The 18,738-nt window shown below is 40.0% G+C and overlaps 2 protein-coding genes and 1 long non-coding RNA gene across 9 annotated transcripts in view; 1 reads left to right on the forward strand and 2 right to left on the reverse strand.

Annotated features, from left to right (window-relative positions):
* Positions 1–5,281, reverse strand: part of LOC110962927 (unconventional myosin-VI) — a 206,092-nt gene extending 200,811 nt beyond the window's left edge. For 3 of the 5 annotated variants that reach the window (XM_051960540.1, XM_051960539.1, XM_051960538.1), the window contains exon 1: positions 5,094–5,280. The gene's annotated coding sequence lies outside the window, so the exon portion shown is untranslated. Of the gene's footprint in view, positions 1–5,093 lie in introns of all 5 variants that reach the window. The other 2 variants (XM_051960537.1, XM_051960541.1) reach the window with 2 other exon arrangements.
* LOC127537663 (uncharacterized) lies at positions 5,274–6,952 on the forward strand. Its single transcript, XR_007947443.1, has 2 exons — positions 5,274–5,397; positions 5,976–6,952. It is a non-coding gene; the product is annotated as an uncharacterized LOC127537663 (long non-coding RNA).
* Positions 6,953–9,645: 2,693 nt separating this feature from the next.
* Positions 9,646–18,738, reverse strand: part of senp6a (SUMO specific peptidase 6a) — a 42,718-nt gene continuing 33,625 nt past the window's right edge. For all 3 annotated transcript variants that reach the window (XM_051960799.1, XM_051960798.1, XM_051960800.1), the window contains 6 exons: positions 17,772–18,097; positions 16,219–16,307; positions 16,045–16,133; positions 15,859–15,927; positions 11,837–11,987; positions 9,646–10,447 (listed from right to left, as the gene is read on the reverse strand). In XM_051960799.1, coding sequence (XP_051816759.1) covers positions 10,211–10,447; positions 11,837–11,987; positions 15,859–15,927; positions 16,045–16,133; positions 16,219–16,307; positions 17,772–18,097 — 961 coding nt within the window. In that variant the 3' untranslated portion in view covers positions 9,646–10,210. The remainder of the gene's footprint in view (positions 10,448–11,836; positions 11,988–15,858; positions 15,928–16,044; positions 16,134–16,218; positions 16,308–17,771; positions 18,098–18,738) is intronic.

An 18,738-nucleotide genomic window follows, 5' to 3' on the forward strand; every position in this document is an offset into this window, starting at 1 on the left:
CACTCCTACTCGGACATTTAGCGCAGCATAGCAGACGGAGTGAAAACGGAGTTAAATTCAAAGATGCTCATCAGGTTAACATGAACTTAACCTGCAAAGAGAACAAAATCAGCACCAGTGTGGAGACTTTTCCTCATAACTGATGCACTTGTGAGTCCAGGAGACTTTTGTTTACAACCCCGGTTCACTCGTAATCCAGCAGTGTGTGTTCGAGCGTGAATCAAAACACGACTAAGTCAGATCTTGCACCACGTCTCGTCCCCCTCAGAGACCAGAAAACCCCCGGAGCGAGGCGGCCGGGGCTCGCAGACAGCATGTAAGTCGACACTCTTCATCACAGTCAACAACGAGAGGCTGTGGTCTGCCCAGGGTGGCGTGACTAATTCGGCTCACATTCCCCTAATTACAAAGGCTGACGATGGGGCGGGAGGGGGGGAACGTACCACCACCTTTAACACGTCTCTGTTGGAAACAAGATATGTATGAACTCTCCTGCTCCATCGTCGGCAGCCAGAGAAAGTTGATGCTACATTGTGCTGCTGTTGGAGCTGCAGGGTGGTTTGCTGCATCGTGGTTCGGGACCTCTGAAGTCACAGCTCACCGTCTGACAACGGAGCAGCGACTCAGCCAATCAGGACCTTTGTAAGCCAGACTTGAGCTTAGGAAGCAACACAGACGTGTCAGCCACACAGTCAAAAGTTTCACCTGTATAAAGGTGAACTTTCTAATTGAGATCACGTTGACTTCAATGGAGTCGCCGGCATTTTCAGGGAGGTGAAGCGAATCAGTGCAGGGCTTTTATGTCGGTTTCAACTTTCCTGAACTTTGACACAAGAATCTCCGCTGTTGAGCAACAGAATCACAAACAGGGAGAGGCCACTTCTGTTTTCACATTCCATATTCCAGTGTCACTTTTTCCTTACATGATATCCTGGATGTTACATTGCAGCTGACACTTTTATCATATCAGCATCGTTTTTGAGGAGTCAGGTTTTGCCCAACATTCTGACAAGTTTGACACATCTGAATTAATAAATACTCACTGCTATGGTGAGCAGGTGTGAACATGAACAGAAGGGAATTCAGAACACTTTGTTGTTGCGCTTGTTAAACAAACAAGGCTTCACAGCCGACAAGGAATTTAAAAGTGAACCGATTTAAGCTGCAGGCCTGATAATCATTAAGTCTCGTCTTCCAATTAGCAGCTTGACTGACAGAATTTAACTCTCAGTGATTGATGTTTTGTAGTTAACTTCTCCACAACAGATTTAACCCTCCTGTTGGTTTAGAGGCACCAACAAATACTGTTTCATTGTCTGAAAAAAAAAAAATCCCAAAATTCAGAAAAAATTCCCCAAATTTCTGAAAATTTGCAAAACCTTTTAGGAAGAAAATTCCAATAATTCCTTATAAATTTCCCTTAAAAGTTTTATTTCTAAATAATCCTCCAAATTTGGCAAGAAAATTCTTGTAAATATTTTCGAAAAATTAGTAAAAATCTTCCCAAAAAAATCCTAAAAATATCTGAAGGGATTACATATATATCAGCAAAACTTTTAAGATTTTCTTTAAGTACATTCACATAAAAAAAATCAACCAAAATCCAGCGAATTTCGCTGGATTTCGGTTGATTTTTATGTGAATGTACTTAAAGAAACATTTCTAACATTTCTTTTTTCCACCAAAAAAATGCTCAAAGATTTCCCAAAAATGTTGAAAATGTGGACATCAGAAGTTTCACTGTGAATTTTTTTTCCACATTTTCAAACTTTAAAACGGGTCAATTTTGACCAGCAGGACGACACGAGGGTTAATAGACCCAAGCTTGAACCTTTAACAACCAAAGAATCAGATAGAATGGAACTCAATTAATAATCATTTGGACTCAAACTGTGGGTCATGTGACATGTTTTAAGAGAAGCATTAACAGAACTTGACTGAAACAACTCATCCCCCTTCACAAAGAACCCATGTGCTGCTTTTTAGGATTTTTGCTTCATGTGTTATGGTTTTATTGTGCATATTAAAAGGTCTGTAAAGCAGCAAAGCCCAAAGTCCACGTCAAAGGGAGTCATTCTCTCCCACAGAAAACACCGCTCCTTCCATGTTCCTCCTAGAATAACTTGTTGTAGTTCAGGCTTTTCTTTCGTTACTTATCTACATCAACATGGAACACATTTTCATAACGCCTCGCTGGTACAACATTCAAACAAAAATGACAGTCTGCAGTTATTTCCTCAGTAGAACCACCTCTGCTACAGCGGCATCTCTCTATATATAATCTGAGATCTGGAGTTATGGTATGTAACCAACATCATCTGGCTTTTATCCGCTTAGCTGACCAATCAGAGCAGACTGGGCCTTAAAGCGACAGGAAAGCAGAGCATTTCAGACCAAAGCAAGGACGATGTGCTGCAGCAATGAACAGTATGAGGAAAAATATAGAGTTTTTTAACATTAAAACCATGTCGACATATTCTAGTAGACCTCAAAAACAAAATTATAAATCGGTAAATGTGCATATTATGGGCTCTTTAAGGCCCTAGTCATTGGTTTTGGCTACAAATTGGGACCTGTGGCCACTAGCAAGCCATCCTAACTGGGAAACCTTTAGGAAACAAAGAGCCAAGGATTCCAAAATGGAGTATTGTAGCTCATTCGCTTGCCCTTTTCCTTTTATCTAAACTACTCGACTAAATTACCCCACAAAACAGGAAATATACAATTATGAGACAGAGATGATGTCATTAGTGTCCTGTTAGCTGAGCTAGCGGCTAATGAGTTTGCTAACAGGCTTGTTAGTGGTCATTATATGTCAAACGAGCTGGAAAATACAAGAGGAAAACAAAAGACAAGCAACATTTGTGCAATATAACAACAATACAAAAGGATAAACACTAATGTTTATGGGATTATAATGTCTTATTCTGGTTGTGGTGTTGTGCTAAGGCTATCTAAATACGAATTTGCACTCAAAACAATCCCTGACTCCAGGAATTCCTTGACTAGGTAGCTCTCAATTTCACTCTTTCCCTTCTCTCCCCTCTAGCTGCTTCCTCCACAGCGTGACAATATGAGGAAAACACCACACAAGAGCTGATAACAGAGGAAAAACACACATCTAGCATAAACACGTAAACCAGATTGTCATGTGCAGGGATTCACTCGCCTACTGCTGCGTACTGAAGCTGTCTTAATGTTCTGAACCCTCAGATACAAGGATATTTTAAGTGGATAAGGACGCATATAAACAGCTTATCACGTACAAGACACTTGGACATTAGCCACTACCCATGATGCCTCGAGTGTTCACATCCAGATTTATTACTTAATGCCACTTAAATTTTACAGCCCAGTCGCATCCTGAAGGGTTTTTTTTTTTGTTTGTCACTGTGACAGAAAGAAACCGCTTCCCAAGAAAGTCTAATATCATCCAACTAATCCAACAAGCATGTGGTCATTCAGGATTATTTCCTCAAGAGGACCTTGATCCAAAAAGTGCCCCGAACTCAGGAAGGACAGCTCACTTACGGTAAGCGCCGTTTCCTGCAGTGATATAGTGCAACTACATGACAATTTAGCCATAAAACAAGGATGTTGTGAGGAAGGAACAAAAGTCAAAGTCCCCTTAGAAATGAGGAGTTCGCTGCTGGAGAGCCTTCGTCCAATAGTAAGGCATGTGACAATGGCACAGTATAATGTTCAAAGTACTATGGGACTCATAGGTTCACAGTGCAAGTTAAAAATAGCACAATCTGCATGCACGCGGATAAATTAATGTATGTAGGAGACAATGAAAGACAACATAGGATGTGTAAATCCTACACTTTCTGGCTCTGGGGGGGGTAAAATTGCTCTAATAGTGATTTTAAGGCAGTTTCAGGCCAACAACAAGCTCAGAACAAACACAATAAGCACTGAGAACTCTTATATAATCATGCAACACAGATAAACCCAGAGCAGTGGCTGAGCCTGTTCCCTGCATCCAGACCTCTGAAGATGCCACTTTATCTTCTATCATCGCCCCAGCAGTAATATCACTGTAAACCAAACCCACCACCCACAGCCCCTTTTTTCTTATGCAAAGCATGTCCATTGATTCTTCTTCTTCCCAGGCTCAGCAGCAGCAGCAGTGTGTTGGGTGTGCAGGCCGCAGCCGTGCTCATGTTGTGAGATGTGACATATTGGTGCTGCTGCTGGACAACAACACAGCCTCCCGTGTCATGCACGCACCAGTGAATCCTCATCACCGCTGCCAAGCTCTGTCCCTTTCAACTCCCTCTAATGTAACAAGGCTTCTGGTAAATACTCGTCCCCGCTCAGTAAACAGCATCTCACGTTAAGCCGAACCTCATTAAAAAAGATGAGATTTAGAAATTGCCTTGCCCTTTTCATACACCCATGCTCTGTGAACAATGAATCATCACTTTGGCTAATACAAGAGACACTTCTCTGGAATCCGGCTTGTATATAATTCACATGGCATCATCACTATTAAATAATCCAACTTTTTAGTACTGTTTGCCGGTCATGTGTACTGTGTTCTGTCTCCAGAACCTTCCCTTTGGTGGCAATGGCAGTGCAATAAAAAGTTGACGCTCTGTTGAAATAAAAGGGGGCACGGTGGTTATTATATAAGCCGAATTTTAGAGTGGCTCCTAAATATTCTAAATATCTATTAAATCGTGTACTTTTCTACACAAGTATACAGTGAACGTGGATAAAATTGTAAATTCCCGAATGTTTGAAGGAGGCCTGGCGTCGACTCCTTTCAACAAAGCGAGAAGATTCCAAGCACGATTCACGTTGCAAAAAAAACCCTCAAATAATATTAAAAAGCTGGTGGCTGTGGTCAGTTTGGAGGAAAACGTTGTTCGCTAAACCTCGTCAATGGCTTGTCTCTCAGCTCAGTGTTGACGGTGTTCCTCCCGAGAAGCTACAGCGTGTTGACAGCCTCCCCGGCTGCTGCTGCTGCTGCTGCTGCTGCTGCTGCTGCTAGCACCGGGACGCTCAGTGTGTTGTAGCCCGTCAGCTAGCTAACATCACGGTCTGGCTGAGATAAATTCTCCCCGGTGCATGCCGGTGCTGCCTACCTCGTTTAAAAGGAAACTCCAGGGACTCCTCCGCTGCTCGTTTTAAGGGGAAAAAAGGTTTTTAAAATTCCCAGAAAGAAAGCACACGTCGCCAGCCTCAGCCGTGCCGGTCGTCTCCAGATGATCGGTATCCGCTCCGGCAGCCTGGGCCACAGTCTCCCCGCCCTGCAGCCTCCGACTCCCGCAGCAATCCTGGGAAACTGGCCCCGTGACGTCAGGGCCTGGGTAAATATTATCCAGCGTAGAAAGCCGCCTGCAGGGGGCGCTGTCCAGAAAAAAGGGCCTGGATCAGCACCACATGCAGGTAGATTTATTTTTAACAAGGGGGTCCCAAAGAAGTTATCTGTGCTGCAATGTAACTAAGTACATTTACTTGAGTATTGTTTATTGAATCTGAAAAGCAAGAAAGCAAGTTTATCTATAGAGCACCTTATCATACACTGAGTATCTTTTATATTTAAGTGCTTTGCAGGCAAAGGTACAGCCCCCACCCCCAAAAACATGTGAAAGATAAAATGCAAAATACAACAGATGAAAGTTTTAATAAAGTGCACACTAATTTCAAAACAATAATGAATGGATCTGTCACAGAGACCAAGGTTTAATCATTAACAAGATAACCAGAAAGAGCAAGTGATACCTGCTGGCTGCTTTGCTGTATATTAACACTATTTATGGTATTCAGAAATATTAAGCTTCCACTTTGTCACAAACCCCCTGTATTTGAAATCTATGAGGCAGATACTTTCTCTGAAATCATTGTCTTGGTGCTCTGCTGCCAGCTCTGCATTATTTCAGTGTTTTCTTTGGTGGGCTACAGTCAAGCTCTCATTACAGGGCAAGGTTGGGTAAGATTGATAATGAGACTCTTTTTTTCTGCAGAAGACCACATCATGATGTCTGGTCGGAGAGCTGATGGATGGAAAAAGATGCATGAAGATCAGCAGTCAACTATCCAGTAATAGTTAAAGCAATATTATCTGTTAGGACTGTGTGTTGCAGCAGGAGCTGAAGGTTAGTTTGGTTTGTAGGAATCTTTACTCTGAGTTCATTAAAAAGCTGAGTTGATTCTTCTTTGCAAGAAGTGGCCCCATTTTGAGGAAAATTTCTGGAGGTGTCTTGTCTTTAGCATAAAACTGCAAAATTATGTTTTGCCAAAGAAACCTGATGAATTTTATGTGCACCGTGTTTGGTCAGATGAGACTAAGATGCATTTATTCAGCTCTGATGCGATTCAACATGTTTGCAGTGAAACTGGTCAGGACTACCATAATGAATGCATAGTCCTGACAGTGAAGCACTGAGGTGGAAATGTGATGATACGGGGCTACATAAGTGCAAAAGGTGTTGGAGAGACGACATTTATAGATGCACCATGAATGTCTGTACATAATACTGGCTGAAAAAAAGGACTCCCAGTCTGCAGATGCTTGGCAAAAGAGGAATATTCCAAGATGGTAACAATCCAAGGCACACTGCCAAAACCACACAGGAGTTTCTAAAGAAGAAACAGTGAAAACTATGACCTGCACAAGTATGTCATCTGACTTGAATCCAACAGAACACCTTCAAGGTATTTTAAAGAGAAAGCTGGAGCAACACAACCCCTCCAGCAAAGTGTCAAAGTGTCAGCATTTGAAGAAACCGATGCTGAAGTAATGATATTATTAATGTATAACGTGAAAAGAAGAGGACCGAGGACAACGCTCTGTGGCACCCCATCTCCAGCAGCAACAACAGTGTGATTTCTCTCTGTAAGGTTGAAATGGAGACAAACTGGGTGGCAAATTATATATATGTACATGTTGAAGTTGTACTTTACCTCATCATTTTTCCTCTACAAATAGAGTTTCTTGTTATTACCATGTCCACCATCTGTACTCAGAATGTGTGTCACTGGGCTTCAGTAAGGTTGGGGATTAACAGGGATAATGTCAAAGACGACAACAGTAATGCTAATCTCTGTCTGCTGCTGCACTCGCAGACACTCATTACACACAGGAGTGTCAGACGAAGCACTAAAGTATTAATGACACTCAATTAACCCGTCACAACAGTGGCAGTCCTGCATGTTGACGCCACTGCAGTCTGCATGAGCATTATTGAAACACTCTGTAGTTGATATTTTGTTTAATAGCCGTTTTGTTGTTGGCTGTAGTTGAAGGCAGGATTTACCCAACATGAAATAAAAAATCATTACACATTGTGCAGCTAGCAGAAATGTTCTGAAATTTATTTGAAAGTGTGTGTATTTTTTGTGCATATTTCTCATCTTGCCTGTTTCTGTATGTTTCCTGTGTTTATCTTTACACAGCTTGCAAAAATCTTAAATTGCCATTTGTGTCTTTATTAAGTTTTGTCTTTTTGTGCTTGTTTGTCTGATATGTTTTTGTATCTTTAGGTTCTTGCGTGTCCTTGGTTTGTGTTAGTTTGTAATGTTTTTAAGTCTTCTTGTGGTGCTTTTATTTCTTTCATTGGTGGTTTTTGTGTCTTTTTTGCGTGGTGGCTTTTTAGTAGTTTTGTGTACACTTATGGTGGTTTTTGGTCTCTGTGTTAGTTTTGTGTTTTTGGAATGATTTTGTGTCTCTTTGTAGTGGTTTTATGTCTTTATATGGCAGATTTGTGACCTTTTGTCTTAGTTTTGTGTCTCCTTGTGAGTGTTTTGTGTTTTTGTGGTGTTTTTTCTCACTTTTAATAGTTTTGTGGATGTTTATAGTGACTTACTGTTTCCTTCTATTGGTTTCATGTCTTTGCATTGTAGTTTCATGTATTTAGTGCTTTTAGTGTGGCCCCTGAACTAAAACGAGTTTGACACCCCTGATCTAGAAGAGACAGAATCTCCACTGAACACTGAAACCTCTCAGCCCTGAAGACCATGAGATGTTGTTGAAAGCTCTGAAACACGGTAGAAAGTGAACCATTATCTGATTAGTTGAGTATTTTGTCCGAGAGAATCACGGTCATTGTATTTGCTTCCATAAACACTTGGAGCAGTTAATGCATATTTCATGCTGTAATACTGCGAGGCTTCACTTTAAACACGTTCATAAGTGGGAGAACAAAACACAGCTCAGGACTCATGAATGTTTTAGTGTCCAGTAATGCAACACTTCATCAGCAACTGAAAGCTGAGAGCAGAATTTTACAGTGAAGCACCTGAGACACATCTAAACAACACTCAGTCGACCTGTCTGCGTCTACCTGCAGTGAAGACGTCCAGTGTGAGGACACGCAAACACTGCTGAGACGAAGACAGCACTGCAGAAACAAACCAGAGTTTGACACTGTTTATATACATGGTTCATATCTATATACAGCAGGGGTGTCAAACTCAGTTCCTGGAAGGCCACTATCCTGCATGTTTTAGATGTTTCCCTCTTCCAACACACCTGATTCAAATGATCAGCTTATCATCAAGCTCAGCAGAAGCCTGATAACGAGCTTGATCATTTGAATCAGGTGTGTTGGAAGAGGGAAACATCTAAAACATGCAGGATAGTGGCCCTCCAGGAACTGAGTTTGACACCCCTGATATACAGTGTCTAAGGCACACCTGTGCACTAATCATGGTGTCTAATCAGCATCTTGATATGGCACACCTGTGAGGTGGGATGGATCATCTCAGCAAAGGAGAAGTGCTCACTGTCACAGATTTAGACCGATTTGTGAACAATATTTGAGAGAAATGGTGATATTGTGTATGTGGAAAAAGTTTTAGATCTTTGAGTTCATCTCATAAAAAATGGGAGCAAAAACAAAAGTGTTGCGTTTATATTTTTGTTGAGTGCAAGTACAGATATCTGCAACATCAATTTGCCTAGACAAACAGATTCAGGATGTCTGTAACTGCATTTTAGCTTGGCAGATTTCCAACTTGAAATGACATCATTGAGACTCGTCCCAACTTTAAGACGCCTAAAAGGAGACGATGTAGAGATCTTGAATAGGAGGAGGGGACTAAAGATCTCTGAACTAGAATTACGACTAGTCACAGTTGTAGATATCTGGAATGGAAAACACCATACATATGAATGCTAAAAGGGGCTTTTCCAAGAAAGAATGACAACACGGATGTCTGGAATTTTCTTTTTTGACCTCCAGGAATTGAATACATATCCAGTCTAGCTCATAAACGTCGAACGTAGAAATGAGGGAAGGATGAATTCAAACAGAAGTGTTGAAGTGAAGAAAACGTGCAAAAAATTGTGGGACACGAAGAACCTTTACATCTCCAAGTACTTCTAAAAAAGGAGCAATTGTCGTTTTTGATCAAACTTGCTAAAGTTTCTATAAACATGTATTCTTTTTGCAATTATGGGTAACTAAGTGATGATTGATGGGGGACAAAAAGCCGTTTTTATCCATTTTCGTAAATCATATCCACAAAAACAAATCTACAACAGAAAGTGTGCAGAAGTGACAGGGAATGAGTACTTCCAGCCCAATAAACGAAGTGTCTCAGAACCTGGAAATAACCAAGCGCACACATCATTAAATTATAAACAGACAATCTTCAGTCTCGCAGCACAAATGACAAGCTAAGCCACAGGAGTGCTCTTGCATCTATCGTTGCTTTTAATGCTGAAAATTCATCCACTCCACATCGAAGAGACACAAGCACTGAACTACGTATGTGACTCATGAGCTGCAAATCAGCCCTCTGAAAACAGTTTCTTTTTTCCACCCCGACGCGTGGATTGTTAACTCACAAATAACAGCAACTTTCTCCGTTTTTTTAATTATTCTTGTTATTATTTTTATCTTCTTCTACACAACTTGAAAGCATAAAAAATAACTATGCAAGAGCGAAACAGTATCTTCTGCACAGATCCTCCCGGAGAGAAGAACATCTATGAAAACATAACTTAAACGGGCCAATTCATGAATGAGTCATAAAACAGTAAATTACAAAGGCAGCGGAAAAACTCCAGCATATTTACAGTACATGTTTTATTCAATACAAAGTTAAAGGTGTGGTTTGATGTCTGTGGTTAATGGAGGGAGCTGAGGACCGTTCAGACATGTCCAAGTGAAACCAGCAGCGTACAATCAGGTTCGCCCCCAAGAGCCCGGGAGTGATGGGGGGAGATGAGGGGGAGGAGGAGGGTGAGGTGGACTCAGGGGCTGATGGGCAGGTTTGACGGCCTGCCCCTCGACCCAGATGTCTCTTCGATCTCGGGCTCCTCCGGGGAGTCCAGCTGAGCCTCGGCCTGGTCCGACTCCCTCTTGCCCAGTTCTTGCTGCGCTTGAATCCTTAGGATCAGCTCCTTGATCTCCTCGCGCTTCCTCTTCATCCTCTGCTGAGGAAACCACTCCGACAGGTTCACAGGCAGGTGGAAGCTTGGAATCGGTTTCTGCATGGAAACATAAAAACATTATTTTCTCACACAATTTTATTTATGTGCTAACATAACTGCACAAGGGTTTTCTAATCATCATTTAGCCTTTCAACACCATCAGCTAACACAATGTAGCATTAGAACACAGCAGTGACGGCTGCTGGAAATGTTCCTCTGTACCCCTATGGAGATATTCCATTAAAATCAGCTGTTTCCAGCTAGAATAGTCATTTAGCGTATTAACAATGTCTAGACTGGATTTCTGATTCATGTTATCTTCATTGGAACAAAAAAATGTTTTTCTTTCAAAAATAAGGACATTTCTAAGTAACTTTTGAACGGTTGTTAATCTGACCAGCATTGGATGCAGTTCAAAAATGGATGATACTGAACAGTTAAAGCAGAAATATCATGATATTTTGTATTCTTATTCTCATTACCAAGACCAAAGCAAGCTATCTATCTGTGAGCCAAAAACTACTGATGGTTAATTAATTATTCTGTTAATGCACTTATCACCAAGAAATGCATGATATTTTAAGTCAGTCTTGCAGCTAGTCTGATAGGTTTTTTAATATAAAAGAATACTAAAGTTGCACAATTTAACAAAAATAAAAGACGTACCCGTGAGCAATTACTGAGTTAACTCTACATATTATCACATACACTACCAGTCAAAAACGTACACTCTTTAAAAAATTGAATAGATTTTATTTAATGATTTTATACTTTGTAGAATAATATTGAAGACATCAAAACTATAAAAGAATACATATGGAATTATGTCGTAAACAAGAAAGCATTAATCTTCAGTATTAATCTGCAATGTAGAAAATAAATACATTATTGATAAAAACGTATGGACTTACTTTGCTATCATTAACCAAGAGCATGGCCTTTCAATTTGAGAACATTATTTCTATATTTACGTTGACTGTTTTTAACATTTGTAATGTTTTCATAAAAACCCTGCACACTCTGAAATAGTCCCTGCTCAGGTCAAATGTTTGTCTTGAATCGTGGTGAAACAACCCTCCAAGTCAAATGTCGCCGTCTCTTTGCAGGCGCCATCACTGTTCTTCTTACAAGGTCGAGTACATGTAGTCAGCTGGGTTCAACCCTTCACCCTCCAGGGCTGGTTATATGTTCTTAACTTGCTATCTTGTAGGACTTCTGGAGTTAACACATACACCAGTTCTGTTCTTTTTTTTTTTTTTTTTTGGTCGTTTGTTTACAGCTGTCAGCAGGTGTGGCATGGAAATCCTTCCATGATAACTTTCTTGGTTTTCAAGGGATAATTACACTTAATAATACCATCAGTGTTACTAGGCGACAACCAACCAAATGAAAGCTGCCTGTTGGTACTTTGTTTTATGAAAGTAAGCAGCATGTAGCAGTCCTCACCTCAAAAAAGCTCTCCACATACTGCAGGATGTAAACTCCACAGTCGCTGAAGTTATCCTGCTGAGGCACACGCGGGCTGGAGCCCCTCATCACTTCCTTCCCAAAACTCCGCTGGCTTCCTTTCCGTACCTCCCACTCCACCTCCAGGTACCTAAAACACACAGCCAGGCCACATCAGCACAGCTCCTCCAAGGTGACTTTCTCCAAGAATGAACATGGAGTGGATTTTTTTTTTAATCTTTATTTGCTGTTAACATGTATGATAACACTGTAGGGAAACTCCCTCACTGATGAGTTTTCTACACTCCAGGTAGACAAACTTAAGTTTCAAATGTACCCAACATCAGTTTGGCATCATCTTCTGTAGCAGGTTTTCAAAGTCTGACCCTGCAGGAATAAAAGAATCACGCTGATGGGATATTTGGAGCCAAAAAATGACAATTTTTGTCTTGAACTACACTCCAGCTCCCATAATTGAGTCCCTTAAAGGCATTATGGAGGATGTTTTTGTTGTTTAATTTGTCTGATTCACATAAAATGAATATACTGACCTTTAGTGGACTTGTATGTATGGTTTCTAAAAGAATAAAAAATCAAAAAAAATAACTGTGGACATGGCAGGACCTGAAAAACATCAGCCAATCAACGCGCTCGGACCGAGGCGTTTGCTTTGCTCCCTTTCCTGTCAATCAAAAATCTTCCGGCTCAGGCCTTGTTACGTAGATTACGTACGCCTTGGACTTACGTGTTTTCTGTATGTGTTGCTTTGGTATAGCTTCGTAGTTAGCTGGCGACTTGTTTTGCTCATCTTTTTTTACATAATGGCAGATAAAGATCCAGGGGGACCCAGCCGTAAAAGGCAACTTCACGAGTGCTACGCAAGTTTCTGGAGGGGGGCGTTTCTTCGTAAATGTTAAGAGGGGGGAGGTTAGAGGGGGGTGAGGGAGAGGTTGTATGTGCGCATGCTACGTTCAAAGTCGTAGGAAATTAAATCTCCTCTAATGCCTTTAACTTAGATTTGTTTGCAAATCATCAGCATCAAAATTATGGCAGATCAGTAATTCGTACCTCCTGTTTGCAACGTATCAAAGAATGTACAGGCAACTATCACTGGACCAGTTTAACTGATGAAAAATAAAAAAATGTGATTATTCTGAACAAAGTATCCAGTTATAAATCCTCTTTCTAGGATTTATAATCTTAGTAATAAAATATAAATCTGACGGTTCCTGATTCAATTAACAGGATGGAAAACAAATGAAAAGCATTTCCCACTAAACTCAAATATGTATCAGGGAGTTGGCACACTATAAAAACAACTTTTACATACATTTTTGAGACCTCTACAAAGACAATGTAATACTCGTAAGTCTTCAGAAGTAGGACACAGAAGCACTGACTCATTAAGTATTTAATATGGAAATATTTCCAATATTAAAATGCACCTCTAGAGACAAACAGGTGTAAAATTATATTCAAAATGATCAATAATCATCCAATAACAGACTAAATGTTTAATGCAGGTAACTCTGTCCCACTGTCAGGCACTAAACAGGACAGATTTTAGGATTTACTGATATATTTAAGACTCTCCCAGCCTCTCTCCCAGGTGTACCTCAGACTGTAACACAGTAGGAGGCAGTTAGAGATCCTCATTCAGAGGGTTTTGTCTGTTTTAGGGCCCCGGCTGAAAACTAAAGGGGACAGAGTGTCGAGGCCCCGAGGCTCTGGAACGATCCGCCCCAAGAAATCAGGTCAGCGGAGCCAGTGACCTCTTTTAGTCTCTTCTTGAAACATACTTTAATCAGAGCATTTCCTGATTTTATTTGAAGTTTAATGTCCTTCAGACCATCTTTTACAACCTTTTCCAATGCTTTGTTGGTCTTTATAGACCAAACTGGGTCTGAATCCTGCTCTGAAATGAGATGATTTTATGATTTGTCTGTTTAGTTTTGCTGCCTTGTGAAGCACGTTGTAAGTTGGATTTTGAAGACTGTTTCATAAACAAAGATGATCATTTCTACAAATAAACAAAACATGAACTAAACATAACTCATTTTGAAAGTTCTGCAATTGCTTAATGCATAATAACCATCGTGTTGTCCTGCGGGTCAAAATTGACCCCTTTTTAAAGTTTGAAAATGTGGAAATAAAATATATTTTCTACAGTGAAACTTCTGATGTCCACATTTTCAACATTTTTGGGAAATCTTTGAAAATTTTTTGATGGAAAAAAAGAATTTTTTAAAAAATGTTTCTTTAAGAACATTCACATAAAAATCAACCAAAATCCAGCAAATTTTGCTGGATTTTGGTTGATTTTTATGTGAATGTTCTTAAAGAAAATATTAGACATTTTACTGATATATATGTAATCACTTTAGATATTTTTAGGATATTTTTTTGGAAGATTTTAACTCCTTATTTGACAATATTTACAAGAATTTTCTTGCTAAATTTGGGGGATTTTTTTTGAAAAATAAAAGTTTTTAAGGAATTATTGGAATTTTTTTGGAAGGTTTTGCGAATTTTCAGAAATTTGGCGCATTTTTTTGCTGGATTTTTGGATTTTTTTGTCAGACAAGGAGACAATATTTTTTGGTGGCTGTAAATGAGGACAACAGGAGGGTTACACAATAACACTCTGAACCTCAAAGTTGCCAGCTGGTAGAAAAGGCATGCTATTATTTTAGCAAAAAGACAAATTTCTGACGATCCCATTCCGTCAGCAATCCAAATCTGAACTGCACTGAAATCACTTTATTCTACACATTCGCATTAAAAAAAATTGCAAAGAATAAGCAGTTTGCAGTAACCGGATTGTGTAACAAAACTAAAAATTCTGCACTACTTCGCAATCATGAAGCCTCAAGTGATTGAGCTGAACTGCAGGCTGTCATTCCACACAGCAAAGAGGAAAACAAACATTTTTACAAGTATGTTGATGCTGATAGTATGTTTTTGTCTTTTATGAAAACAGGTGGTGGGCATTTGGAAAATGCTGTAGCATATGCAGACTCCAGATTTTTTCAGTTTTCCATTCAGCGTTTGTTAAAATTCCAACTTCGTTCTACAGCATAATAATATACATTTAGTTCTCTCTACTTATTGCGATACTTGTGCTGTTTCCACAGAAGGGCAGAACTTTATTTTGCACTGAAAATGAGCCGAGAATGAGAAAAAAAATGGAGAAATGTGACCGGTTAGTGTGGGCTGCACAGTACTTGGAGTTTGCATGTTCTCCCTGTGCATGTGTGGGTTTTCTCCCACAGTCCAAAAAGTTAATTGGTGATTCTAAATTGTCTGTAGGCGTGAACGTGAGTGTGCTTGTTTGTCTTTCTGTGTAGCCCTGTGATAGACTGGTGGTCCCCTGCCTTCACCCTAAATGAGCTGGGATAGACTCCAGCCCCCCCACGACGTTATGAGGATTAAGCGGTGTGGAGAATATGGATGGATTGGTGCTCAAAGGGTTAAGCAGCAGCATCGCCATGTGGTCAAACTATCTCAAAAAGGCCTTTGACAGATTAACATGAAACATTTTATGATAGAGTTAAGAAGTTTCAGGCCACTTGCTGATGAAAAAATCTAAAATGATCTGATCTAAGAAAGCCATAATCACTATTAATGTAAGATGTAATATACAATCTTTTTCCCCACAGCAAACATGTTGAGCTGCTACAGCAGGAAAACTGTAGGTACAGCAGATACCATTCAAAAACACTGCATTCTGTTTAAGTGAGCCACTTCCAGGGTTCTTGTACTGCATGTGCTACCTCACTGTCACAGCTAATGGGACACTTGCTGTACCTGAACCATTATGACTGAAATTAGCTTTAACAGTGGTTTCCTGCGGTGGAGCACCAGCTTCAAAACACTGTGTCTCTGACAAGGGCCACAAGCAGAAATGTTGGCCTTGTTTATAAAGAAACAGGCCAAATAGTAGGAGACCAACTGCCCAACAAAATCCGAGAACAAAGAAATGTAGGGAAAAGCCATCAAGTAGAGCAGCTGCAGACACTCACTCTCTCAGAGTTTTCACCACAGTGGACCTGGTTGGACCACGCAGGGAGTCCATAATGAGAATACAAGGCCTGAAACAGAGAGGCAGGAAAATACATTAGCAGAGCAAAGCACATGAACATGCTGGTTTGTTTCAGCAGAGCAGCAGCACCACCTGCAGGTGAAAACACACAAATGCATCCACTCACTGTTTGCACAGGCTCGGCTTTGAGGCCAAACTCGAAGTGTCGGAGGAGAGAGTATCGTCAGCCAGAGTCCCGTCATCGCTGCACTCGTCCTGCACACACAGACAGAAACACTCAGTGAGTGGGCATTGAAATGACACCAAATTAGCAGAGGTGAAAAGGGACAGACTTGAGTACCTGACAGGAGCTTTGGTCATCAGAGAAGGTGTAGGTGTCGTCGTCGCCTTTTCCTGAACTGTAACAGACACTGATTCTGTGCAACTCACCTGAAAAATGACAGACACAAACACATCATTAGAAAAATGACCTCTTTAGTGTATCATCAGGTTATTACTTATCTAGGGGCATTTTAATTACACGCAAAACCAGTTTTTGAGTTGAGGGAATAAACCACACATTGAGCAAACACATACCTGGTTCAGAAAGTAGGTTCACCTCGATAAATCAGATTACTGCAGTATGGTAACATGTAATGTTTCTGAAATGTATTTTAAGTTAAGTGGTTTGTTTGTTCTCCACACTGGAAGAAAAATCCCTCTCAAAACAAGAAAAAAAATTTTTCAAAGAACTTTTACTTTGAAATAAGTGAAAAAAATCTGCCAATAGAAAAAGTGAAAAATGGCTTCATAAGAGTTCTTGAAATGACATCTGATATTTAGAATCTCGAGATCTTAAAATTAGTTGGGGAAACTTATTTTAAGGTATTTTTGCCAGGATTGTCAAGCTTAGGTGCCTTTACCCTCCTGTTGTCCTCATTTATGCCACCAAAAAATATTCGTGCCTTGTCTGAAAAAAATTCAAAAATTCAGCAAAAATTTTTCAAAATTTATAAAAAATTTGCATAATCTTCAGTAAAAAAAAAATCCTAAAAAGTTTCCCTAAAAAGCTTTATTTTAAAAAAAAATCCCAAATTTGGCAAGAAATTTTTTTTTAAATCTAAAAATTGTAAATATTTTCAAAAAAACGAATACAAATCTTCCCAAAAAAAATCTCAAGTTCTAATATTTTCTTTAAGAACAACCTGAATGTTCTTTAAAAAAACATTTTCTTTCATTTTGTTTTCCCACCAAAAAATGTTCAAAAATTTTCCAAAAAACTTTGAAAATGTGGAATTTTTCACTGTGAAAACTTTTTATTTTTTCCCCCACATTCTTTAACATTAAAACGGGTCAATTTGACCTGTAGGACGACACGAGGGTTAAAACAAGATAATTTCAAGATTGTTTGACTTTACAAGATATTTAAGATGCATTGTTTTAAAACAAGTCCCTCCATCTTGCTGAAATGTCACTGAAGTGAATTTATCTTAGATCAAGAAGGATGAGACATTCTGACTAAAAAGAAGACAGAGAGACTTGGTAAGATTTCGAGTTTCTGTAATGCATTTTGTATTTTTTAGATTGAATTCAATCTCTCTGATCACTGATAAATAAAATCATCTTTCACAAACATTTCAAAAGCTCTCCTTTGATGGTGGAAATCCTAACGTTCTTGCTTTTATAGAGCGTTGAATGTATGCAAAGCATTTGCAAAGTGAATGCGCCACAGACTTTCGCTTTCTACTGCTGACACCTGTAGCGCATGTATCATTTGTAGTATAGTGGGAAAACAAGACAGTGAGGCTTTTTATTTCACCATGATATGCCCCATTTATGATTCTTTCACCAAACCTAACTGGTGGTCGTAAAAAGCCCTGAATTCATACCACCAAACACTGCACATTGACTCACTTGTGTATTGTTGCTCGGGGTCACCCTGGCCGTTGCTCGGCGGCTCTTGGCTCCCCTCGGCGAAGGCAGAGTTTTCGATGGCGAGGTCACCGTCAGTCTGACCCTCCGAGGATCCCTCTGGGGCTTCAGGTGACGGCTGCTCAGAGGAGCTGTCCAGTCCGTCTCTGTCCGGGGACAGAGGACGGCAGTGGTCTGGGATGTTCTCCTCTGAGTGGAGATCAGCAGCTGAGGTGGAGGCTGGAAGCGGGCTATAATACAGTGGGTTCTGCTCAAACACGGGACCCTCAAGGCCCGGGAAGCAGATGACCGCCAGGTACCAGTGAGCTCTAACAAAACAACAGTATAAAAGGTGACAGTGTTTAAGTTATGGCTTTTTAGAACAGAGCACACATCAATAATTCAAGTTTTGGGAGCAGATCAGCAAGTATCAAACGCTTAACAGTACGCACTACAGTTACAAAGAGGCGCGGTTTCATAGAAAATTTATAGGGAAGCATGTGGCTAATGTTCCAGGAAGTTCAAACTCTCTGCTGTCCCTCATAAACCAAGTCAAAAACTGTCCGTGATGTTTACGGTCTCTGATCTTACAGTACTTAAGAATCTTTAAGAGAGGAAATCGTCTAAAATAAAACTTGACACATTCTATATACTGCTTAAGATCACAATAAATTCAAAAAATTAATTGGCCCGGCATTTTGGGCCCTTATTTTAAATACTTTGCTGTTGTGACAGCAGCCCCTACTGATGAGCCAATATGTGTTTTTCAATTACAGTTTGCAAACAAATTGGAACACAAATGTCAGCCTCATTATGGCATTACAAAAGAAGACAGAGAATCAAAGGCAGTAGGATTCAGCTTCTGGAGATCATGAACATATGCAATACATTTTAAAGTAATCTACTGTGTAATTGTTGAGATATTTGAGTTTGGGGCCAAAGGAGTGGTCAAAAAGCGTTCGATCAAATG

This window comes from Acanthochromis polyacanthus, chromosome 16 (assembly GCF_021347895.1).
Source record: "Acanthochromis polyacanthus isolate Apoly-LR-REF ecotype Palm Island chromosome 16, KAUST_Apoly_ChrSc, whole genome shotgun sequence".
Classification (NCBI taxonomy): Eukaryota; Metazoa; Chordata; class Actinopteri; family Pomacentridae; genus Acanthochromis; species Acanthochromis polyacanthus.